We start from the raw sequence: 26,973 nt of genomic DNA, 5'->3' as shown, positions 1-26,973 counted from the left end.
AGACCTTTTTCAACAAGTCACACTTACATGCTATAATATTACAACTTTTCTAGTATTCAGTGTACATCAGTGATAGGCAACTAAGTGTTTATCGCAAACATATTTCAGGCTTGTAATATATGGGAAGCTATTGTATTAGTGTATTGAGGATGTTCAGTAAACACTGGAGGTATACTACTTTCATAGAAGTTAAGTTTTATTTTTTGTCACTGATACTGCACAATGCCTCTAAATAAATGTGAATCCCATTCAGCTATAAAATTGGCTTAACATGCACCGTAGTAATTAATGTCAATATATTAGTGATCCCTGAATATGCCTTAAAGTTCTTAGATTAAGGCAGATTGAAATCTAGTCACTCTACTTAGCTCTGGCACTACTGATGTAAATACATGTCTCAAGATGGCCACTGCTCGAAACAGATTCACAATTGGCAGGATGTTAAATAGTTGTTCAGATATTCTTCAAAATGATGCTGTCAACTCCAGTTTACTGTTACTAAAAGTGTATTTAGAATCCTTATCCATGGGCAGTCTTTGTCTAATTTTGTTCTGATACGTGCTTTTTTGTGGGGGGTCAAGCAAATATCCCATGCTGGTGTTTGGAAGAGCTTTGCAAACATTAACTTGGGAGTGAGCACGTGGAGTTCAGCGCTGGAACTGATCTACACCTGAGCTGCTGCCACTTTCAGGACTTCTCCAGAAGGACGAGAGGCGCTGCTCCTGAAGAAGTCATGAAGGATAAAGAGACTTTCAGGGCCCTAACACATCCCCTCTCCCAGCCAAACCCACATTCCAATCCTGTGTCATCTGGGGGAGGGGGAATAATTTGTAGTAGCTTTGCTTAATAAGTAACACTTATTGTTGCTTTATTTTTTGCAGGGATGTGAAAGCAGGGAACATTCTTCTTGGAGAAGATGGCTCAGTACAGATTGCAGGTAACTTTCTTATCAACTTGGAGTAAAGAGAATATGGAGAATACTGTATTGCTTCATGTTTGGCCAAAGTGGCTTGCAGTGGCACGTAGAAACCCAGTTAAAAAATGCCACGCTGTCAGATGGTCCCGTATTTCAAACAAGATTTCTAGGAGCAGTTTTTCTTTTGGCTTATTTTTCTCACTCTTTTGATATTTTAAGATTATTGTGCTGGAAATGGTTTCTATCAATGTGAATAAATCATTTCAGCATAAACCAAAAGCCACTCCTTTAAATCAGTTGGTTGGACAATGATTTTTTTAAACTAAGTAGCAGAGCTAGTCAAAACCATAAAACAGTAGCTTCACAGGATTGAAGAGTACATTGGATAAAGTACATACAGTACTGATGTGTAACATTCTGCTGGAAAGGGGGTAGAATTGTTTGAAGTAAATTGCTGATGCCCATATTCTTAATGGGGAAAGTGTAGGTCTTCCACTAGCTAATAAAAGATGACATCAAAAAGGCTGAGGTGTTTAATGCCGGTTTTGCTTCTTTCTTCACTGAAAAGGTAAGTTGTGACCAGGTACTTAACACAATTAAAGTTCTCATCAAGGGGGAAGGAATGCAAGTCCAAATAAGGAAAGAATGGTTAAAAAAATATTTAGATAAATTAGATTTATTCAAGTGAGCAGGGCCTGATCAAATTCACCCTGGGGTACTTAAGGAACTAGTTGAACAATCTCAGAACTGTCAGTGATGATCTTTAAGAACTCATGGAGGATGGGTGAGATCCCAGAGAACTGGAGAAGGGCAAATGTACCTATCTTGAAAAGGGGGCACGGGAGGGGACTTGCGGAATTATAGACCAGTCAATGTAACTTTGATATCTGGAAAGATGCTAGAACAAATTATTCATCAATCAGTTTGTAAACATCTAGAGGATAATAGGGTTATAAGGAATAGCTAATATGGTTTTGTCAAGAGCAAGTTATGCCAGATCAACCTAATTTCCTCCTTTTGGCAGGGTTACAGGCATAGTGGATAGAGGATGGGGAGCAGTAGGAGTGATATATCTTGATTTTTGTTAAGGGTTTTGACACAGTCCCATGTTGACATTAGTAAACTAGGGAGACGTGTTCTAGATGAAATTACTATAAGGTGAGTGCACAGCTGTTTGAAAGACTACTCAGAGTAGTTATCAATGGTTCACTTTCTGGCATTTGCCTTACCTCCTTGTGTCAGATGCCTGAATAATCTTTAAAGAGGGATACATATTTGGTTCTTATCCTATATATTTTTTCAATCTGGAAAGAGGTTGCCCCTGGTTTTTTTTTTTTTTTTAATGTTAAAACTTCTTTTGAGTGTAACATCCCTCTGACAAACTTCCTGCTGTTTGCATCCTCCCATGAAATACATGAGTTCTCACCAGAATAGTGGTGTTAAAATCTTCCTTGTCGCAGTGTGGCATGATAGGTACAGCATATGCTGCTTGCTTTGTGCAGAAAAATACAACACTTATACATCCGGCTTCTGTATAAACCCCAAAATAGATTTACTTTCCCTTAAATGGTGCCAGAGCCCTTAATGCCTGCTAGTGTGCTACTTAATGAAGTGTAAGGAATTCATCGCATGTGTCAGCTGATAGGTAACATGTGATTTCTCAATTGGGCAAGCTATTTATTAATAAAAGCCTACAATATCCTTCAGTAGCAGTGTAGGATGTAGTATTTTGGCTCGTCGTAGAACACATGATCTTTTTAAGGGAGAGACTATTAGTAGAGCTGTTACAGTAGGGAAATGAGCTATGATTCCTGGGTTGTTTTGTTTGTTTTTTGTTTTAATTCCTGCACCTAGGTTAGTTTTCTGTTACACAACAGCAAGTCACTTAACTTCTATGTTCTTAACTCATAAGGATATTGAGGTTCAACATTTATAAACTGCTGAGATGATAGGTGCTTTATGTTCCTATTTGTTATCTCTGGAGGGTTCTCAACTGAGCAATAGGAAGCTTGTAATTTGATCAAATGTCCTAGTTGTGCATTAAATCTCTTGCTTATGTTGACACCAGGTTATTAAAGGTCTTGCATCTCAAGGGACATCTGGGTGTAACCACACTGGTAGGATATCTGTGGGATTACTCTATACACTAATCAGGGGGTAGCCGTGTTAGTCTGTATCCACAAAAACAACGCCCAGCGTTAAAAAAATGGAATCTAGCTAGTCATATACACCATGAACTCAACGCTTCATAATACGTGGTTTTGCTCTAAAGTTCTATGTAAGGACCAGTTTCAGAATCTTTCATAGGGTAAGCTGGTGGCAATGTCTAAACTATGAAGGTCATAAAGTTCAAAAGGAAGTGTGTTCCCTTTTGTGTAAGCAGCTGCTAATTTGAACATCTTTTTAAAAATCACAAACTGCAGGGGGGAACACTTTGAATGAAGCAAAGCTGATTAAGACTTAGAATCTCCATTCTACAGGAAATTCCAACACTTCAAAATTTCCTTTCATTACAAATTGGAATAAAATGTCAATTTCCTCTGAAACAGTCTGAAAAATTTCTTTTTGGAAATATGGAAACAGCTCATTGAAGCACTTCATTTTGACTTATATATTTGTTGATTGAAACAAAGCACTTAAACCTTGTTGAAATTTTCAGTTAAATTCCTGGGAAACATTGCCATAAAACATTTCAGTTTTGTTGAACCAACCTTTTCCAACAGAAAACTATTCCATTGGAAAATTATTTTTGATCAGCTCTAGAATGAAACATGCAGGGCCAGATCCTCAGCTGGTGAGTATTGGTTTAGCTCCTAGCTCCATTGAAGTAGGTGGCGCTCAGAGTACCTAAAATAAGTCTCTTTTGGGGATATTGACCTTAATTATTTTTAAATTAATCCCCATTCCCACTCAGGCACCCCCCAAAAAACCTCTGAACCATCAGGAACATCTTTGTTATCCTCATCTTCATACTTCCCTCCTTTTGCATCTTGTCACAATTTGATCTGTCAACTCTTTGGGTCAGGAATTATCACTAAGACTGCTTATGCGGAAAGCACACCTGAGCCCTGATTCTGATTTGAATCTCCTAGTCTCTACCATGATGCAACTACCAATCATCTTAATCTTGTAAACAGTCCACAGGAGCACATTCTAGCAGTTCCCATCAGGAGCCAAAAGTAGAAGCACAGTTTAGTTTATATAACTGATCAAAATCCTTAAGGTAAACCAGATGTCTCTTAACTATTAGATTCTATTTGTAATTTTAAATTGCCAAATTGTGTTGTCTGAAAACTACTTCAAGAGTGACAGGAATTGAGGTCATGGAATGAGGCCATGAGGTAGACTGGAGATAATCTGTGAATTAAAGAAGCATTTGCCAGTACAAATTCTAAAAATTCCCTTGGCAGCCATCACAAAGGTGGAGCTTAACAGACCTGCTGAAGTGCTAGAACTCAGTATTTTTACTCATGGAGAGTGTATTTTAGCAACTTCATAGCTCTTTTTCCCTCTAAATGTATACCCACCTGGCTAAGTAATAAAATTGCCACTGACAGATGCAAAGATGCTCAGTTAAATCCAAACCGAAGTTGATTTCTTTAAAGGAACATTGGCCTGGCCTATTTTGTGCAGAGCTAATACTCATCCTGCTCTTATTCATTGTGACACTACCATATTTAAAGCTGTTTTACATTTCTTCATGTTGAATTGTAGTGGAGAAGCAGGAGGCTATTGAAGGGCTAAATGTTTGTTGAAATTACCATACTTGCCATTTGGAGGATCATTGTGTATGCTACTGAGGTGACAGAAATCTTGTGCTGTCCTTGTTGAGGGTTTGTAAACAAAGACTTTTGGTCAATATGTATTTTGAACAGTCTTTCAAATGCTGTTTTCTTTTGAGCTTAGGGTTCATACTGTTTACTAGGGAGGCAGCATTGTGTAGTGGTTAAAATAGTTTTAGAAGTCAGAAGACCTGGGGAGAGTCCGTGACTCGCTGACTAATCCTGAGCAAATTGCCTAATGTCCCTTACTTTATTCATAAAATGGGAATAGTTAGGGCCAGACAAAATGTATGTAACTTTCCACTAATTCATGCCAGTTTCTCACCAGTTCATTCTTTTCCTGATTTCTCTTAATTCATTGTGGCAAAATGAATGCAAGGGCTAAATGGACGGAGGGACGTAGGAGTCCTGCTGCCCAGTAGAATCCGCAGCCCCGAGTTAGGTGTCCAGGCTCCCTGTACAATGCATGGGGAGAGTTAGGAGCCAAAGGGGAGTTCTACATTTTAGTCTGAGGTGCGATGGCAGCTCAGGTAGGTGTACCTCATAGACTTCAAGGTCAAAAGGGACCATCATATCATCCTGTCTGACTTCCTGCACATGGCAGGCCACAGAACCTGACCCACCCACTCCTGTAATAGACCCCTAACGTCTGGCTTGAGTTACTGAAGTCCTCAAATCATGGTTTAAAGACTGCAAATTACAGGGATTCCATCATTTATACTACTTTAAACCAGCAAGTGACCCGTGCCCCATGCTGCAGAGGGAGGCAAAACCCCACCAAGTTCTCTGCCAGTCTGACCTGGTGGAAAATTCCTTCCTGACCTGCATGAGCATAGCTAAAAATAGTGTAGATGCGGCGGCATGGGCTGTACAAGCACGGGCTGTACAAGCACACCAGGGACCCTGGGTATGTGCTTGTGTTGCTGAAGCCCAGATTGTCACATCTACACTGCTGTTTTTAGCCATGCTAGCATGTGTATATACACCTGAACAGTGTTTAGACCTACCCTAAGAATGGGATTCTCAGAAGTCAAAAAGCTGGCTAAACTACCCAGCAGGAATTGCCAAGGAGATGGTGGGGATTAGGCCACGCCCCTCAAAGATGGTTAAGTGCCTTGCTCTGCTTGGAATTCACAGCTGTGAACCCTCTCCTGGAGTTAGGCGCCTAAGCCCAGGTCATCTTTGTCTCAAAAACCCTCCCATCTTATTGTAGTCAATAGCGGGGTGGTCAGGGCACTCAGCTGGGATGTGGGAGATCTGGGTTCAAGTCTGTGTGTCAAATTAAGCAGTGTAAAGATTTTTAAAACAGATCTCCAACATCCCAGCTGGATACCTTGACCACTGGGCTATAGAGTATTCTGGTGCACACTCTCACCCCAGACTAGAAATTTCCAGTCTGGTCACCATTGGCACTTTTGTGCAGATTAGTCTTGTGTTGCGAGCTCACTTACTGTCTGGCGTCACAGGCCAGATAGACGAGGCCTGTCTCATTTGAGAATCCTGCCAAGGCTTAGCATGAGCTAGGGCATCAAGCAGCTTTGTGGTGTTGGGACTTAGGGGGTTTTGTGCCTGTTGACTGATGGAAACTTAGTGCCATGGGGATATCAGCATTTATCGGGTTAGGTGGAAGCTGAGTCAAGCTTTTGAGAATTGATAGAAATAGCTACTTGCAAACTCCCAACTTCCCCAGCTGTGAGATCGGGGAACTCAGTTCATATTTACAAATCAAATCCTACTATACACTCTTATTCTTTTTTTGGTAAAGGAAACAACATTACTTAAAAACAAGAGTCAGGAAAAAGGGTTTTATATAAAATTATTTGCATTTTCCTTAGCATTTTGCCATCTTCCACTTGATTTTCCTTCAGACAGTTTCCTTTTAGTGCTGCTTTTCTCTTCTGCTCATCAGGTTTAATAATCTCCAGTGAATTAACCTCTGTGGTTTGCAACAGGAAAACTTTTAGTACAGGTTGTGATAGAACTGAAGGGAGAGCAAGGCAACACAGAACAAAACATTCAGATGGCCTCTTTCAAAACACTTCAGCTGCACGATAGCACTTCTAGATTTGCACTCCTGCATTTTTTTTGCTTGGGGAAATCCTAACACGTTGGTTTCTCAGAGTTAAAAGTAGCTCTGGATTGTTTGCAGGCAGCATATGTTGGTTCATTATTCCACCCCATGGAAGTAGGAATTGTTATGCGGCCTGATGCAAAGCTCATTAAATTCAACAGGAGTCTTTTTATGTTGATGGGGTTTGGTTCTGGTCCATAATTAAGACTGTTGTTTTTTCTCCCAGGTAGTTAGCTAGTATAGCATTTACTTAAATTTCTAGTTAAATGCAATTGTGAGTCTTTTAAAATTAATAGATGCACTAATTTTTAAAAAGATATTACTAGAATATTGGTATAGAGTATACCTTGTTCATCAAGGACAGGCAGTGAGAAAAGGGAGGTGGTGTTGCATAATGCGTCAAGAATATATGCACTTGTTCTGAGGTCCAGAAGGAAATGCGAGGCAGATCAGTTGGATGTCTCTGGGTGAAGATAAAAGGGGGAAAAGCAGGGAAGACATAATGGTAGAAGTCATTATAGACCACCAATTCAGGAGGAGAAGGTGGAGGAGGCATTTCTAGAACAAAAAACACATACCCAAACACAAGACCTGGTAATAATGGAAGACTTCAGCTACCTAGACCTCAGTTGGAAAAGTCAATAACTTACTGGAGATTTTGTGTTTTGCCATATTACATGTGTTCAGGACAACACTTTGTTTCAGAAGGTGGAGGAATTAACCAGAGGGACAGGCTTTTTAGACTTGATTCTGACTAACAGAAGGCAATTTGAGTGAAAGTGATCATGAAATGATGGATTTAATTTTTCTAAGGAAGGGAAGGATTGAGAGCAGCGGAATAAGGATAATGGACTTCCACAAAGCAGCCTTAACAGTCTCCAAGAACTTATAGGTGAGGTCCCAAGGGAATCTAAAGGAAAAAGGAGTAGAAGAGAGTTGGTAGTTTCTCAGAGACCGTATTAAAGGCTCAACAGCAAAGAATCCTGATGCAAAGGAAAGATAGGAAGAATAGTAAGAGGCCAATATGGTTTCATTAGGAACTCTTTAATGACCTGAAAATAAAAAGAGGAATCCCGCCAAAAGTGAAACAAGTGCGAAGGATGAATACAAAATAGGGCAAGCATATGGAGACAAAATGAGAAAAGCTAAGGCACAAAGTAAGTTGCACCACGCAAGGGACATAAAAGGCATGGAGGGGTGGTTTATAAATACAATAGGAGAAAGAGAAATACAAAGGAAAGTGTAGGTCTACTACTTAGTGGGGCAGGAAAGCTAACAGATGACATCAAGAAGGCTGAGGTGTTTAATGCCTGTTTTGATTTATTCTTCATTAAAAAGGTTAATTGTATCTAGATACTTAAACAATTAATATTAACAGCAAGGGGGAAAGAACGCAAGCCCAAATGGGGAAAGAACAGGTTAAAGAATGTTTAGATAAATTAGATATTTTCAAGTTGGCAGAGCCTGATGAAGTTCATCCTAGGGAACTTAAGGAATGAGCTGAAGCAATCATGGAAGCATTAGTGATTATCTTTGAGAATTTATGGAGGAAGAGTGAGGTCCCAGAGGACTGGAGAAGGGGAAAAGTAGTACTTACCTTTAAAAAACGGGGGAAAGAGGAGTTGGTGAATTATAGACTAGTCAGCCTAACTTCAATAGTTAGAAAGATATTGGAACAAATTATTAAACAGTCTGTAAGAAGCTACAGGATAATAGCATTATAAGAAATAGTCAGCATGGATTTGCCAAGAACAAATTATGCCAAATCCACATTATTTCTCCCCCCCAGGGGTTCTTGCCTAGTGGATAGAGGATGGGGAGCAGTAGGCGTGATATATCTATATTTTAGTAAGGCTTTTGACACAATCCTACATGATATGTTCATAAGCAAGTTAGGGAGATGTGGTCTAGATGTAACTGTTGTAAGGCAGTGGTCTGCAAACTTTTTACCTCGTGCCCCCCGCCTTACCCCTGCCCTGCTCTCCCTGCGGGGCTGGGAACAGGGCTGTGGCTCCGGAGGGTGGTGGTGGTGCGGGAAGGAGTCTGAGGCCACAGCTGGGAGAGGGGCTGGCAGATAGGGCCAGGCGTGGGAATGGATCTGGGTAATGATTGATTTAGTTGGAGATTGGTCCTGCTTTGAGCAGGGGGTTGGACTAGATGACCTCCTGAGGTCCCTTCCAACCCTGATATTCTATGATTCTAATGCTCCCTCCCTGCCCCCATCACAGTATGTGGTGTACCACATCCAGTGCACTAAATGCCCCAATAACCAGACAATCACTATGCTCTTGAATGAACTCACACAGGACAAAGATAAGACAAAAACATATATCACCTGTGGGTGAACACTTTACACAAAGTGGTCACTCTGTATCTGACTGCTCAGTCCTCCTCCTCAAAGGAAATCTCCACAACATTTCCAATAGATGAGCCCGGGAACTTAAATTCGTAAATTTGCTAGACACTAAAAATCATGGATTGAATGGAGACACTGGATTTATGGTTTATTGCAACAGTCTGTAACCCACTAACAACCCCTTCCAGCTACTCTACTCTCCCCCTTCCTCTTTCTGACTAGTCACTTTGCCTTGAATGGTCCCTTGAAATGTGTTAACTATTTTTGCTAAACAATCTATTCCACCTTGTATTTAGCAGTGAGCTCCATATAAGCTTGTATTTCTGACCCACAGAAGTTGGTCCAATAATAGATATTACTTCACCCACTTCTGCATAACACGTTCAACATATCTTGCTGCAATATTATTGATTAGATCTGTCTGACTGGGCTAATTCCAATACTGCTTCCACAGAAGCACCTGAACAGATGGAGAGAAATGGTCTTCACAGTTAGTTTTATCCACAGATCCCAGAAGTACTTGAGATTTGGATTATGACTTGCAAGAGGGGTCATTGCCAGAATTTTGGAATCTTTGGAGCACTCTCGGACCACTAAATCACATCTGGATTCCTCAAGAGCAGTGGTAGCCCGTACCACTGATTAGACAGCAATTAGTGGACAGATTTTGACTTCTCCTTAATATAGACCCGTTTACAGCAACCCAGGTCTCTTACAGCCATTAGGCCACCTGAGTGAAATCTACTAAAGACCTTTCAGACTGTGTAGGTTCAGTTTATGCAGGATCTGGTAGAGTGAGGTAATGCCAGCAATAAATAATATATTCACTTACCATTCATTGCCAGAACAGTTCACGTTGGCTTAACTTCCAATACTCTACATGGTTTGGGAACAAGCTTCCTTAGGGACACCTTCTTCCAGGACTGAATATTACAGTCTTTTGCTGACATTTACTGTATGGGAGTTCTTGTGCCTCCCCATCCAGTTTTTGTTTTTCAGTGAATGGCAGTGAACTGTTGCATTTGCTACAGCTCCGTAGTCATGAAAATGCTTGTCCAAAAGATGGATCTTCAGCTATGAAGGTCAGAAAAGTTGAGCTTTTGGGGGTTGCCAGAGAGCTTTCTGAAGCTCAACTTTTCTGACCTTCATAGTGGAAGATCCATGTCTTTGGTTAAGCATTTTCTTGACTATGGAGTCTTAGTAGGTTATTTATGGATGGCACAGGTGGCACGGGGGGCCTGTGCATGGAGAAGACCTTATTTATCCAGGTGTGTAAATAAATAAACTGGGAATGCAACTTTCAGCTGTACAGATTCACTTCTTCATCACAAAAGCAGCACTACTTAAAATCAAAGGAGAAATGAGCAGCCTAGACTTGCCCTTCTTCTAAAAAAGCACAAACTCACAGAACTATGCATCTTGTCCCTTACATCTGTCCTTTGTATCTGTCTATCAGGGCACCTCTGATTCTGTGACATTTTATGCACGTTCCCAGAGTTTAGAAAATTTTATCTGATGAAAACATTTCTTAAGTTCCATTTCATCCCTTCTCAACATGTTTGATACCGGCAGACAAATCCAGTCATAAGCCTGTGTTAGGGGAACCAACCCTGGTGTAATGATACTGCTGCTTCCCTGCTTCTACCTCAGCAATAAGAATAAAGTTTAAACTTGTGGGCAGCATTTTATTTAGCTTTTTACAAATATTGACATAACAGGCCTCTTTTTTTAAAGCATTAGTGCACACTGTTACAGTGGGCTATTTCAGAAAATTGGAAATCGGTAAATGGATTGGAAAACCATTGACTAAATCAGCCATGTAATGGACTACAATTTAATTCCACCAAGGCTTTCTGGTGACCTCAAGACAAATGCAGAGCTCAAGGGATTTATTGTCAGAATTCCAAGATAGAATTTATAAAATTCTTACTTTTTCTGAAATGTGGTGTGTGTGCTATTAAACGACTTTTTTATTTTTGATGCTGGAACATTTTTACCTGAAATGACTAGGATGATTTCTATCTAAACAAATTCTGAGGCTTCAGCTAAATACACCTAATTTTAGAAAACCTTGTTTTGGAACCTCATTAGATCTTACAAGTTAATCAGGAATGAAACTAGTCAATACTTGGATGGGAGGCCTCAAAGGAAAACTTTGACACTGCACCTTTGGTGATTCTGTAGAAACACAGGGACTGTTTTACAGGATCAGGGTAATGGTCCATCTAGACCTTTATTCAGTACCAGATTCTTCAGAGGACGGTGCAAAAAATGACAAACAAACAAGTATGAAATAGCCATAAATAGAGGCAGAATCCTCAACTGGTAGTAGTGGCTTTAGGGCCTGAAGTGTGAGTTTGTCCTTTTTTAGAAAAACTTATCCTAATGAATAGACACATGGATGTTGTTGCTCATATAAATGGCCAGTCCTTTTCTGAATCCTGCAAAGCTCTTGTTCTCTCACTTCTAATTGTAGTGAGTTAGGTTAATTTTGTATTGTGTTAAGTGTTTACTTTTCAGTCTAATGTTCGTGCCTTTAATTTAACTGGGTGTCGTCTTATTCTACGATTGACTAGAATAAGGCTCCTGGAGAAGGTGGTGCTCTTTCCTTAGAGTCTTTGCTGAATCTGTACACTAGAGGGCACTGCTGCTGGAGGGGCAGTCTTCAGAATGAGACTTGAACTCCATATCCTGACAACTTGTGAATATGAAACAGATGTCACTTTTTATAGGAGTATGGTTGTTAACCTTGGTGTTATGTGGTAACTGTTTTGCCTGGAAAAAAATCTTCCTGTAGTTACAATTGGGTATGGTCTCTTTCAATTCCTCTATTATACTGTCAGCGATTGCTTCCATGTGCTGTTTGTTCAGGTCTGAAATGATTGGTTGCCCTTCGCTGGTGGGTGAAATAATTCTGTGTTTAGGTTCTCATCCTCCAAGCCTACATGCACTCGCTCTGAAGTTACTTGGAATCTCGCATAGTCGGAGCTTGCAAGTCAGGCCCATCATTTGTACACCAGTTTGTCAAATAATTTGGGATTCTTTGGGCTAAAGGGAGCTTAATGCAGGTGTGGTACCAGATATCCAAAGTGTATGTAGGGCTTGGAGGAAGTCTGTCTCTGTATGTGTAAATGTGCCTATATACAAAATAGTGCAGATTGTATCTGGGACGACCAACTATCAGCTAGAGAGGTTACATCTGGAGCCATCAGCCAGCAAGACGTGTCCCCTTCAGCAATCCAGCACTGCAGTCTGAGTAGAATATTGGCATTTTGGGGCATTATGGAATAAATGGAAGTGAGTAGGGGTGAGGACTTGGAGAAGACTTTTAAAAAAAAAATGCAACCTTATAGAATTATCAGTTGAATTTTTTGGTAATTTTGATTTGATCTTTCCATTGATATGAGGCACAAATCAGGACAGTCTTGCCAGGATTTCTTTCCCATCTTCTGTGGTTATTTTCTCTTCCTTTACTCTGCCCATACACTCAAAGCCTCCCATGAAAAAATTCTCCCTGGCTCCCTCTTGGACCAGTGACTGTTGTGTTACCATGTCTGTTTATAAAGTGCTCCTCTCACTCTGAGCAGAGAGCTTGTATCACACTTCGTTCCTGCATGGCAGCGTCACTTTTCATGAACTCACTGTACCGCACCAGTATCTGTTGCACAAAATGTCACCTTTGTGATTGCAAGCTCGGCTTAAACTTCCTTTAAAAGCATGATTTAATTAATAACTAGAACAGTAGTATTGTGAGGTACTTCTTGAATAAGGTATTCCTCATGTTTCAGCTTGACAAAGGAATTCTAGTTCAGGCTGGACCACAGTGGCGGGGGAGGACTTATTTAAAGCACTAATACAATGGAGATATCAACATCCAGTCCCAAATTGCCTCTGCATAGCCTCCTACTTCAGTGGGAAACAGTTACAATTCTTGATTCCAGTAACTTTAGCACTTTTTTGTCATTGATTAGTAATAGCTTGTGAACTTCAGGTACCCAATTAAAGTGTTGTGTGACCTAGTCATGGGTCATTGACCGAATATACTTCACTTGGTAGCACAGTATTGAAAACTAAGGTGTTTCCCATCCCACCTGCATGAAACAGTTGTGGTCCACGTGACACTTCTCACATTTTACCAGTTCTAATCCTTTATTTAAACACCTAACTCTCCCGCTCTAATTCTGGTGTAGAGTCTTCCTAATGAGTAGAGCGCTAATCAGTGCAATGTTGTCTTCCTGAGGCTGCAAACAGAATGAAATAATGGCTGAGTGGTATCTCTCAACTTGGCTGACCTAAATGAGGGATGCAAATTATTTCAGGAAGCCTAAAATCCTGTGGGATTCATCCCTTGAGTATAAACAACTTTCCATAATTTCAGCTTCAACTGTTTATTGTTGGAAAACTATCTATATGCAAAATAAAAGTGATGGGACACATTCTTCATGTTAGAGTGCAGGTGACTTTGGGACTAAAGTGAGTTACATCTGTCAGTGAGACGGTAGATAGATGTGAGCTCCCTGCCTGCCCTCTGCTCTTCTGATTGGGATATTTACATTGTTGTTAGGCTTGTTGTTAAGCTTTGGGATTAACATGAACATTTATTGCTAATCATTTTAGCTGATGGGATAGGGAAGGAGGTGAGTAAAACCTGTGTGGGTGGGGAGTTACTGCAGAGAGAAGAAAAGACTGATGCAGATACTGAAAGAAAAGAGAAACTAAAAAAGAGTTGTGGCGGAGGAAGAGGAAAGACCAGCCTTTGATCATAAAAGTCCAGGATGTTGCTAAAGGAGACAGTAACTCACTTAACTGAACTCTTATTGTTTCTTACTACATAATGACCATTTTCTCCTTGGTCTCTGTGCGAACTTCCCACTGATGTCAGTGGGAGATCTGCTGTGCGTTGAGTGTGTATGTAGTCCTTCCTTCGTACCCTGCCCCAAAAACCATTGTTAAAATTAGGATTCTGTCCTTCCTGTGGACTGCACTTCACACCTCTTTGATATAATTGAATAGTATCCATGGTTATGGACATTGTCAAAGGACTAATTTGCCTTAGTCGATCATTCTTAGTCCTTCAGAAACTTCCCCATGTGAAACATGACCATCAGCTGCATAGCTGAGATTTCTTGTGGTTTTGGTTTTTTTTTCATGTTCAGGATGTTTTCTTCACTGTAGGCTTTTTTTGCTATTTCAGACTTCGGTGTTAGTGCATTTTTAGCCACTGGTGGTGATATTACCAGAAATAAAGTGAGGAAAACCTTTGTGGGCACCCCTTGCTGGATGGCACCAGAAGTCATGGAACAGGTAACTGTTTAATTGGTAGTGTCTTATTAGAAAATTGTACATGGCAAGCGAGCTAAGTCATTGAAGTTTGTTTATGAAAACTTTGGTCACTGTGGTGGCTCAGCCCTCATACCACCCACTGTGGCTTTCTGAGGGTCCCAGAGGACAGCTTAATAGTCATACTGCTCAGTATAGTACAGGCTCCTTTCTCTAAAATTTCAGAGCGCTTTGAGCACTCACAATTTCAGGCCCTTCTATGTGTTAGGTTTTTCTCTAGCACCCTTTGTCATCCCAACTAGCCTCTGAAAAAAGGCTACTCGAGATCCAAGATTGTTCTTAAGCAGCAACCGTTGTCAGAGTTTGTTTCAGTGGAGCTACTTGCTCCATTAAAATGGAGGATATTGGGGATGATGGGAGGGATAAGAGAATGTTTTCTCCTTAAACATGCAGTGCAGACTACTCCCAACAAGGCAAAACAAATGTAAATGTCAGTAACTAGTGTGGAGGAGAACTGGGGGTTGGGAGATGGGATCGGGGGAACGATTCATTATCCTGCCGAATTTTTCACCCCTACTGAAGTCTTAGTTAGCATTTGTATCCCTTGGAAAGGAATGGCTGCCTCTAGGGTGTTGGGTTCTCTTTCCTTCCTTGACCTGCTAATCAGCTGGGAATGGAAGTGGTGTCTGCTCTTGTTGCCTTATGTAAATGGAGGCACAAGGGATAGAGCAGCAGGGTAGACAAACACCTGTCAGAGATGGTCTAGATTGGGGCCGGCAAACTTTTTGGCCTGAGGGCTGCATTGGATTTCGGAAATTGTATGGAGGGCTGGTTAGGGGAGGCTGTGCCTCCCCCAACAGCCAGGCATGGTCTGGCCCTATCCAACCCCCCCCACCACCTGCTTCTCACCCCATGATGCCCCCCCCCCCCGCCCCGGGACTCCTGCCCCGTCCACCCCCCCTGTTCTTGGTCCTGTGACTGCCCCGGAACCCCCCGCCCCTAACTGCCCCATCCAACCCCCCCCTCCTTCCTGACTGCCCTCCCGGACCCCTGCCTCATCCACCCCCCCACCACACCCAGTCCCCTGACTACCCCTGGAACCCCTGCCCCGACTGCCTCCTCCACCCCATCCAACCCCTCCTCTCCATCCTGACCCGCCCCCCACCCCACCCCCCGGGACAGGCAGCCGCGCAGCACAGAGTACCAGATCAGGCCGGGCTCTGCAGCCACGCTGCCCAGAGCATTGCGCCAAAGGCACAGTGAGGTAAGGCTGCGGGGGAGGGTCCGGGGGCTAGTCTCCTGGGCAAGGAGCTCTGGGGCTGGGCAGGGCGGTCCTTTGGGCCGGATGTGGCCCACAGGCCGTAGTTTGCCCACCTCTGGTCTAGATAATTCTTAATCCTTCCATGAGTGCAGGGGACTGGACTAGGTGACCTCTCAAAGTCCCTTCCTGTCCTATGATTCTATGATGTTGCAGTACTGAGCTGGGCTGTATTGGACTTCTCCAGGCTGATCGTGTCCAGAATGTCTGTGACTAAAGAGGAGAGGGGATTAGATCAATGAAAAACCAACTGATCAAAGAAAGGGGAAAGCTGAACGGATAAAGTTGTTATAAAGATCTTTAACCAGGAGGGAAATGTAACTAAAATGAAAAGACTTAATTATAAATATATCTAGTATTTTCTATTGAGACAGATGTTCTGGGGATACAAGAGTTCGTAAGGACTGTGAGTGTGGAATTATTACAAGAAATTATTTTGAAAGGCTGTTTATACCATCCCATTCTCTTCCAGCAGGTGTTGCTGTGAGCCAATTATATGTTGAGTTATAAATAAATAGAAAAGGTAGATATCAAAGAATTTTTGACCCAAGTCCATGTCTTAATTTTGGGATAAACTTCCCTATCCCACCATTATCTCTCTAAATGCTATGCACATTTTGACTGGAAAACAACTTTTGGCACAAATTGAAGAGGTAAATGTCATTGATCTAAATCCATAAAGTATAAACAAATTAAGGTTATTGGTATATTCTGGATCAAAATTCAGGTGAAGAGCTGTTTTCTCTTTGGGTAGCCATTAGCTATATTAAACTAATTTATAGGAATTTGAAAACTTCCCTGATGACTTCAATTTACAAGCAGGATTTTGTACTGTAATTGGAAGCTATAGATTAGGCGGTAGAAAATTATTGATGTATTTATGCACCTACTACAAGACTAACACTGTGCTTCAGTGTTGTTTTTTGTCTTTGATTATAGTTTAAATTTATTCTCCAGCATTGTTGAGCTACGTACAGTGTGATGCAACTTAATTTTATTAAACTTTACAGATTTTTTTTCTCTACTAATATAATCATGTAAATACAAGAAAGCCAAGTTTACATAGTAAAAGGAGATCACTTCTAGCGGTTTCTCTCACTTAAATCCCATCAAACTGGAGTATCCCAGGTAGGCTAGATATGGAGTGTCTAGAGATGGACAAAAAGAAAATTGCCTTCAGAACTTAAGGAACTAGTACAAGGTAAACGAAGGATAGTAAACTTATCAAATTTAATTTAACCATATGAATATAGAACAAGATGAACCATAAATTGAAATCTGGAAGTGTTCTTCAAAATGCAACAATAGTCTTGTTCCTCACAGGTAGTTTGTGCAAAACTTTTAGCTTCAGCAGAATTAGTGTCTTCTCCTAAACTAACTGTTAACTTACCTAGTGCAATAGTGGTATTAAATTTGCACTGACTCAGCTCTAGCAGTCTTCTCCCATTTGTCTTGAGAGCAGGAAACGCGAAAAATTTCATTTTGGCAAAACACTTGTGGTTTGTAGTTCTCATTAAAGTTAGTACACAGTGTCTCTTCCCTTCAGTGGATAAAGTAAATTTTCCATTTCAGATGCCAAAACACTAGGTAATATTAATGAGGAAAAAGGCTTATTGGCATATGAATTTTTTTTTCTTTGCATAGTGGAGGTTTAAGTGCTATATGGCTTTAGTGAACAAATCTGCCCATCTAATGTGGAAACTAATACCCATTAAACCAAAAGACAATCTAATGGAAAGCAAAATATTAAATGTCAGCAATGGGCCTCTATAAGCAGGAATGAGGAGTTTGTCAGTGGCCTGGCTCAACTCCAGGCTGGCACGGACTTCCAAGTGCGAAGAGCAGAGTGCTAACCTGTTTCAGGACTGGACGTGATTGCAGTTAGTTTAACAAAGTAGCTGGTTAGGCACAGCTCCAAAAACAGTCATATGTCTATTAATCCCCTTACTATGACTATTTCAATCATACCAAAGCAGTCCGACTTTCCATATTGGTATGGAAGCCAAAACCTGGTTGAATCCAATACCTGGTAGCCATCTTGATGTAACCTTTGTATTGGTAATGTGGCATATGAAAACTCTTGTACAAGCTACAAATATGGTCTTCCTCAGATATGACTGCTCTACCTAAGGTTTCTGATTTGCAGCCAGGAAGGAACTGAAAGGTAAAGAAAGGCATGTTCCTTCCTGGGTGTAATTGCCATGCCAGCGAAGGTTAATGGAAGATGTTTTTCAGAGTCCTTGAGGGTAAAGAAATGATGCAAACATTTAACAAGCTCCATTCAAAGCCTGCTGGCAGAGGTGTAGTTGGGATAATGAAAAATATGTAGAGTAATATCTTGTTACTTTTCAGGTCAGAGGTTATGACTTCAAGGCAGACATCTGGAGTTTTGGAATCACTGCTATAGAACTGGCTACTGGGGCAGCTCCTTATCACAAATACCCACCGATGAAGGTGAGTGGTAATCTTCAAATACTTGTGGTGACAAAAAACAGTATTAAACAGTGTTTCCTGAGGTTATTTGAAAGAATGTGGTCAGTCCAATTTTCCTCTTGTCGAAGAGCTGCCTGTCCTTTGTGATTATATTTGTAAAATACCATCAGACTCACAGAATTGCATTTTATAATCTCTATGGGGAAGTCCTTTTAAACGTTACATTCCTTTTTTGTGTTTGTGCTTAAAATAGAGAATAGTACTGTTCAAATCTATACCCTTCCCTGCGCAGATACTCATGAGTAGTACTCGATATCTCACCTGGATCCTTTAAAAGCCGCATAGCAGTCTTTTCTCTTAGAGCTGTAGAAAAACGAGCAGTTCAAAGGTTATAGGGCATCCAGTGACCCCTGGATAAGGAGATAATCAGTCCTCTCCTACCTTCTATTCACCTACTCATAAAATCTGGAACCAGTTGTTCCAGGTGAGTTTTTAACTGGGGGCTTGGATACCTCATTGGATTAGTAATAGAGGTAAGAGGCTCTACATTCTTCTCCTGGTTTGAATGTTAGCTCAGCTGGAGACTGGAAGTTGCTATCTGGTGGCTGGTCAGTAGCCTGTGTAAAATGAATTGAGGGCATCAGCCTTGGGTATTCCTGAAATGTAATTGGGTTCATTCTGTCAGAGAGGTAGTAGGTTTCACCGTATGTTTTTGTCAGCTCTAACTGCCTGATATCTATTTGAGGGAGTTTTAACTATGGGGACTGAGCTGGGATTTGTGTGTAATATCGTATTTTTGTTGGTTTAGTTCAGAGGTTTCCATTTTAAAGGCACATCACTGAAGCCTGGGGAGGGTTGTTGCTCTAAACTAGAGCCCTGGGCAGGATATTTTTTGAATCCCATTTTTATCCTGCTGCCACCTGCAAAAACCTTAGATTCTGCAAGAGAGACAGATTTCCCCATGCTGCTACTTTAAAAAAAAAAAAAAAATCTGTCTATTTTTTATTTATTTATAATATATATATATAAATAAAAATATGGCTAAAATTTTGGCATGTGTATTTTTATTTAAAGTCACAGATGGGACACAGGCAATAAACAATAAAATTGCAGAAATGTACAAAGGGCCAGTGTTAGGGGGTAGCAAGCAGGGCAATTGGCTGGGGCCCTACTCGACAGGAGGCCCCGCAAAGATAAGTTACGGGCAGTGGGGCTTGGCTATGGGGCTCGGGCTCACTCTGAAGTCTGAGCCCCGCTGCCTGGGGCTGAATTAGTGGAATTTTGAGGAAGTTAGAGGTTTCTTAAAATCACAGAATCTGTGAGCTCCATGACTGACTCGTAGCCTTATCTATCTATCCATCCATCCATCCATCCGGAATTCAGACACAGTTTTTACCATTAAAAGAATAAAACAAACCTTGCTTAAACCACATAAAATACTTTAACTCCTGTTATAATAGACATCAAATCTTTCTACCCCTCGCTTAAATTTAAGTATTAAAACCTTTATTTTAAAAAAAGGAAAACCAGCTCCTGTCGTAGTGGTTCAGTTGATAGGATGCAATGGATTTTAAGACTTCAACATTCAGAAAATAAGGACCTATTTCTACATGTTGAGATGCCCTTATATTCAGACATACCTGTTTCTAGTAAATGAGGTAATGAGCACATGGACTCGGGAGGGGGTGGAAATTCCCTTCATTGCGGGTCTGCTGTGTTGTGACTGTACTAGCTGTCTCCTTGCTACACAGCGTTATGGGTTAAGGGACCTGGAGACTTCACTGCTATGCAGACATACTCCAGACTAATATGGTAATTGTTTTGTCAGATATTTGCTGTGCAGAAGACCTATCCTTTCTCTTCAAATACTTGTTTCATGTACTCCAGATTTTTAAATAGGGTGTTTTAGATTTGTGTTGCTGTTGCATATTATTCAAATTCTTGCAAAAAATTGCAACCACTTACTCTGATTATCGCTAAGGAATTAAAGGTAGGTTTTCACCAGCTAGCATCAATGGAACAAACATGTTTTCTAGAAAACAATTATATTTTATTCAAAACTGAAAAATTTAATGGGTTTGACAAATAGTCTGAAAAGAGACCTGCCTTATGCCTTGTCTGTGCACAGAAGTTGCACCAGTTTCATTTAAATCAGTTTTTAAACTTGTTCAGTTGAACATGTGCAAAGCCTTTTGTGGCCTATAATTTCAGTTTGAGTATCAAATTTTGGTTTAATTTAAGCACATTTCTTATTGACTGACGCTAACCTGAATTAAGCTTGTCTTAAATTGAAATAAGAGTCTAGCCAGAGGTTTGCACAAGTTTAACTGAAATAAGTTAAACTGGTGCAACTTTCCTTTGCAGACAAAGCCTTGAACAACCGAGTTGTTTTAAATGCAGTCAGTGATCATGTTAACAATGCCCCTGGTCTGCAAAGCAAGAGACAAATATTCACTGATTTAGTAGATGATGTTGTCAATAATACTTTCTTATGTGATAATGAAATTTTAAAAGCATTTTACAGTAGGTTTTGTGGTCTGCACTCAGTTCTACGATTACTATATTCAAACTCCAAGTTCAGATCCTGGACTATAAAGGTCACTTAAGTTGTAATTATGTTTTCATATTTGTGACTTGGGAATATTAACCTCCATTTACATTGGATTGTATAATTCTGTATGAATTGATGGACCACTGCATTTTTAGAACAGTGGACACCTTTAAATTATGCTGCAGGCTGGTTCCTCTTCTAAAATTGGTGCAACCTGTATCGAAGCGACAGAGTAAGATGGTGGCAAGAATAATCTTTTTTTTTCCCCTTCAGAATGTTTTGTTGAGTGGAATAGAAAAAATCCTTCACTTAGTGCGAGAGAGAGAGAGAGAGAGTGTGTGTGTGTGAGAGAGAGAATTACCCTTGGGGTTTTTTACATTCATAATTAGCCATATTTCTTTCTAACTCCCTCTTTCCCACAAGTCTAAGATATCTGCAAAGAAATCTGAACCGAGCATTTGAATCTAAAGTCTCATATGACCAGTGTCTATAGAATGAACATGATTGGCAGAAATGCTGTGCCCCTTTTCTTCCCTTTGGGGCTGCATTATGCTGGCGTGACTGACCTGAAAACTTGATCTGACCTTACTTGCAATTTGAAGCCTGTATCTCAACTCCTAACATGTTAAAGATGTGTGTCCCCAGAATGCATCAGGCTGCTCTATGTGTGGGGTTCCCTAGACCTGACTTCTAAGAATTTTTGATCTTCCTAGATGTTTCCAATGGATTTAATTCTTTCAGGTTTTAATGCTGACACTACAGAATGATCCACCTTCTTTAGAGACTGGCGTCCAAGATAAAGAAATGCTGAAGAAGTATGGGAAATCATTTAGAAAGATGATTTCCTCATGCCTACAGAAAGACCCTGAAAAAAGGTAAAACTACCACCAAAATTTAAAAATAAAAGTTGTCCTAGTTAGCTCTGCAATCTTTGAGCCAAGATGATTGCAGAGGACCTGGTGTCTGACAATTAGTTCTCCTGCCCATCGTCATTTTTTATAAATAGGGATAAATGTTCAATACTGTGTACGACTGGCAAGACACACAACTTTCATTCTGATTAACCGGTTCTGACTAGCTCAGTATTGTACTCCCAGAGACTTAATTGCAATTTTTGTCTCGCTTCTGGTTCAAGCTGCACTGTGTTTTTTGCCCATCAGAAATTATAGGTTGTGAACTGTGTATTTACCTGTGGAGCTTTTAAAATATACATTGTTTTTAAATTTGCAAATATAAGAAGGCTCTTAGTGCAATCTTGACTCATTTGGTTATAAGGACTATTTATTAAGGACAGCTATATAAAACATTGGTAAACGTCCCATAACATGTTCTCTCATCCATGCAAATCCTTTTAAAATATCCCGATACAGCAGTTTTAAATCATCCTCTCACTACAAGTAGGTGATCATCTGTTCAGTGTTAAGGGTGTGATTGGCAGGGGGCGGGGGGAGGAAGAAAGCAAATGGCGTTGCAGTTCCCAATTTATTATTATTTCTGTCTTTATTCTACGGTACGGGCGTGAAGCCCCAGTCAGGGTCCCATTGTGCTAGAAAATGTGCAGATGAGTAAAACAAAGGTAGTAACAATCTACAAGAGCTCGCAAACCAGTTTCAGCTAAATGGAGCCAGCAGATAACCAAAGGTATATCAGTGCACCTCCTAAATGTGTAATGTCTATATATGTCACTTTCTGAAGATAACTAACCTAATGCACAATTAGTATTTAGTAACCATCTGCCTGAAAGCAGAGGTGTGAACTGCAGTGCATCACATCTGGAAAAGAGCCATTGCTTTTGCTGTCCTTATTGGATATGTCTACATAGCAACTAGACACCCATGGCTGGCCCGTGCCAGCTGACTCGGGGTCTCGGGTTGTGGGTAAACAGGTGGCAAAGTTTCATGTTGTAGGCAGGTTGCGGTGAATGAGACAAGCAGCTTGGAAGGATAAGTTATATTTCAAAAAGAAAAGGAGTACTTGTGGCACCTTAGAGACTAACAAATTTATTAAAGCATAAGCTTTCGTGAGCTACAGCTCACTTCACCGGATGCATACAGTGGAAAATATAGTGGGGAGATTTTATATACACAGAGAACATGAAACAATGGGTGTTAACATACAGATTGTTTCATGTTCTCTGTGTATATAAAATCTCCCCACTATATTTTCCACTGTATGCATCCGGTGAAGTGAGCTGTAGCTCAATAAGGTTATGCTCTAATAAATTGGTTCGTCTCTAAGGTGCCACAAGTCCTCCTTTTCTTTTTGCGGATACAGACTAACACGGCTGCTACTCTGAAACCTGACATTTCAAAGTAACAATTATAACTATTTTTCTCCCTCTTCTGTTAATAGACCAACAGCAGCAGAGCTATTAAGACACAAATTTTTCACAAAAGCAAAGGTATGATAAAACTTGTATGGAAGGGAAATATTATGTATCATGAAATATGTGGGGCGGTATAAGGCTTTACTGGTGTGAGCTGGAATGGCTGTTTTGTTTACCATCAGTGCTACTCTGAGTTAAGCTGCTTGTTGCAAATTAATGAAATAAAACCTTTGTATGCTATCAAATCATGTATTCTGTTACAGAAATGTGTTTCATAGAGACTATTTAAAAATCTTGGAGCGTTTTTAACATCTTCCATTGGGTTTATTTTTTTTCCCCCTCCACCTCTAAAGCCAACTGAAAGTATGTCTACACTTGCAGTGATGTGGAGAGTTAGCTACTCCATGCCCAGCTAGCACGGATATAAAGTAGCTGTGTAGACAGTGAGGCACTGCTTAGGCAAGTAAAGTAGAAGAGCTCTGGCAGAGGGAGGCAGTGGTGAAAGGCTCCAGCAGCTCAGCTGGAGACTTTTCCCACTGCCTCCCCTCTGCCAGAGCCTTTCACTGCCAAGCGTAGCTATACTCCACAGTAAGTGTATATGCAGCCTGCCTTTCACTATCTCACGTAGCTCCATGTACCCTACACGCTGGCAAAAGTGTAGATGAGGTCTCAGAGGGAGTAAATCTAACTAAGATCTTAGAAACCTCTGAAAACAATCTGGGAGACTTTCTGTGTACAGTAGAACCCTCAGAGTTATGAACACCAGAGTTATGAACTGACTGGTCAACCACACATCTCATTTGGAACTGGAAGTACACAATCAGGTAGCAGCAGAGACCCAAAAAAAAACAAGTACAGTACTGTGTTAAACATAAACTACTAAAAACATAAAGGGAAAGTTTAAAACAAAATTGACATAAGGAAACTTTTTGTGCTTATTTCATTTAAATTAAGATGGTTAAAAGCAGCATTTTTCTTCTTCGTAGTAAAGTTTCAAAGCTGTATTAAGTCAATGTTCAGTTGTAAACTTTTGAAAGAACAACCATAACGTTTTGTTCAGAGTTACGAACAACCTCCATACCTGAGGTGTTTGTAAATCTGAGGTTCTACTGTATTATGCCATAAATAAGGTCAAGTGTTTCAGGGCTCTCCAAAACTAGTAGCAAGTGCTGTATGCTTTTGAAAGCTGGGCGTCTCCCATACCAAATGGTATAAACTCCCATTTCTAGACCCAAAGGGTGGGTTGCAAGATACCAGACCTTAAATCTGTCACTGGATCAGGGCAGAGTATTTCTTTCTATCTTGTTCTAGGCTTTAAGTCAAGGTACCCTTTTAGGTGGGGGGGGGGGGCAGTGATTTTGCAGTGATTCAGTTGAATTTTAAGGAAAATCAAAGTTTCTTGTATACCACTTCTTGCTTGCTAATCCTATATCATTTTGCAGTGGGAAATCTATCACAGATGAAAAGTTATATAGGATTAGCATGCATATTAGAGAAATTCTGACTGCAGTCCCAGGGAATGAATGGTGGATTGCTTCTTGTTACATCTCGCAGATGTTCTTAGAAAGAACGATGTTGGCTCCCAAACAGCATGTGTCTTCCTGGTTTTATTAAAATTAGATTGAAAGTGGTTTTTATGGCCAAAAAATGCTTTAGCCATAAAATGACTTTCAACAGTAGAAGAGTGAATTAGATACTTAAAATCTTTTTCTTTTCCAGAATAAAGAATTTCTACAAGAAAAGATGTTGCAGAGAGCACCAACAATCACTGAAAGAGCTAAAAAGGTACCAAGATGCAAATGGACAGTGACCACCTTTGTGCAAATGGACAGTGACCGCCTTTGTTTAACAATGGATGTCACAGTTCTGCTAGTTTTTTATGCTTAAAACTGTGCTCAAAATTTTTTGGACTAATTCTTAGTTAGCATTGTGATATTCTAATGCCCTCTAGATATAAACTAACTGATCTCTTATCAGTTCCTGTTAGACTCCAGGATGACAGCTTAGATGATGTTTGGACACATTTTTCCTAAAAAAGACCATTAGAATCATCTGCTTCATACAGCATTGGTTTGTCTCTCTGCTGAACAGGTCCGGAGGGTCCCAGGTTCCAGTGGGCGTCTTCATAAGACTGAAGACGGTGGCTGGGAGTGGAGTGATGATGAACTAGATGAAGAAAGTGAGGAAGGCAGAGCAGCAATTTCACAGCTCAGGGTGAGCCTCTGGGTTCTGCAACAGTTGTATTATTTGTATTGCAGTAGTGCCTAGATGCTGCAGCAGTCTTCAGAACCACATTGTGTGAAATGTTACACATACACAGTAAGACAGTCCTGTTAGGGGCTTATTCCTTCACCCGCTTACTTCCCTGGTCCTTCTCGCATGAACAGAGAGCAACAATACCCGAAGTCCAAAGGTGCAAACAATTCAATGTTTATTGGGGTGAACTTCCAGCAAGCATGATTCCAGTTTCCTTCCTTAGTGTCCCCCTTCCCAGCTCTGGCACCACAGAGCCTTACCTGTGTCCCTGTTCCAATTCCCCCCCCTTAGCAAAACATGATTCCGATTTCCCCACCCCCATTTCCTGTTCCCATTGCCTCCCCTCCCGCCATACTTCCTGATTGACTGCAGACTGTATAGTACAACTTGAGTTCTGTTTAGTGATACCTTAAGCAATCATTTTCCTGAAATTTAACTAACCAATCCTAACATATTGTAACATGATTATGTAACCAATTATATCCCACCACCTTAATTAGTTTACACCCAGCAAAATTAATTATACGGCAGACAGGAACAATCACAGAACCAGACCGAGATTATACAGACAAACAATAGGGAGATGAGGGGGCTACAATGATAGAAGAACACAGAAATGAGGATTTCACATCCCAGCTATTGATCACTGAGTTCTTGCCAGGCAGGATGCTATCAAACTAAGTTTCCTTTTACATTTTCTAGGCACTTCCCTTTCTCTGGAGGTGATAGGCACTATCAGGACAGGATTGTATTCCTAAGAGCCCAATAGCACCTTATTTCAGTGAGACTAGTTTGGAATGTAAAGATGTGACCAAAATTCGCTTCGCAGCTTATGGCTGCCTCTGCTGCGTAGCCAAAGATCTTTGCCTAAGAACAGGGCTTCAGACTGTCATAGTAAGAAAAGGCCTTATACAGTCAGTGATTTTGATTCTTTCTTTTATACCTCTAGAACTAGCTAAGTGATAAGAATACACCTAAATTCTTAGAGTTTGGCCTTTACAGACAGGCCTGAATATCTATATCCTAACAAGTCCTTGTCCCGGAGAGTTTACAGTCTAACCAGACATGAGAGAGACAGGATGGGAGAAGTAGTAGTATCCCTATTTTACGATGCAGTCCTGAGGCACAGGGCTTGTGTGCAACTTTGGAAAAGTCACAAGTCTGTAGTAGAGCTGGGGATATGAATCCAGATCCTTTGGGTTCCAGTCCAGTGGATTAACAGAGCATCAGGATATTCTTGTGGCTAATTTAAAACTCCAGTAGTATAAACTACCTGAGATTGTTTTTGTAACATTGTCTTAAGTACTGTATTGAACTGATTGATATTGATATCACTGCCTCCTACATGATAGAATCAGCACTGCTCAACAGCATCATCGGTCTTGCACAGCCAACCTTCTCCCTTAGCTCAAGTAATTGGGACTTGTGATTGGACGGGTGGAACAGTTCTATCCCAGCAGTTGCCATGGACTTGCATGGCCCCAGTGGGCAATCAAGTGGCATCCGTGAAGTCCTGAGTAGCTACGGATTTTACAATATTATATTTTATGTTTAAAAAAACAGGTGTAAAACTTGAAGTGTTAAATCCTTTGTAGATCTTAAATCTTCAATGATATGTATGCTCATCATTCCAAACACTACCACTTCAAAGATGTTTTCTGAATGTAATTCTTCCCTTTCATAG

The 26,973-nt window shown here is 40.6% G+C and overlaps 1 protein-coding gene across 3 annotated transcripts in view; it reads left to right on the top strand.

Annotated features, from left to right (window-relative positions):
* The window catches only part of OXSR1 (oxidative stress responsive kinase 1), a 117,650-nt gene that overhangs the window by 75,816 nt on the left and 14,861 nt on the right, over positions 1–26,973 (top strand). For all 3 annotated transcript variants that reach the window (XM_073334693.1, XM_073334695.1, XM_073334696.1), the window contains 7 exons: positions 882–937; positions 14,320–14,429; positions 18,076–18,177; positions 21,449–21,582; positions 23,060–23,108; positions 24,753–24,818; positions 25,125–25,247. In XM_073334693.1, the coding sequence (XP_073190794.1) occupies positions 882–937; positions 14,320–14,429; positions 18,076–18,177; positions 21,449–21,582; positions 23,060–23,108; positions 24,753–24,818; positions 25,125–25,247 (640 nt within the window). The remainder of the gene's footprint in view (positions 1–881; positions 938–14,319; positions 14,430–18,075; positions 18,178–21,448; positions 21,583–23,059; positions 23,109–24,752; positions 24,819–25,124; positions 25,248–26,973) is intronic.

The sequence above is a fragment of the Lepidochelys kempii genome, chromosome 2 (genome assembly GCF_965140265.1).
Source record: "Lepidochelys kempii isolate rLepKem1 chromosome 2, rLepKem1.hap2, whole genome shotgun sequence".
Classification (NCBI taxonomy): Eukaryota; Metazoa; Chordata; order Testudines; family Cheloniidae; genus Lepidochelys; species Lepidochelys kempii.
This window is presented reverse-complemented; position numbering and strand designations above follow the sequence as displayed.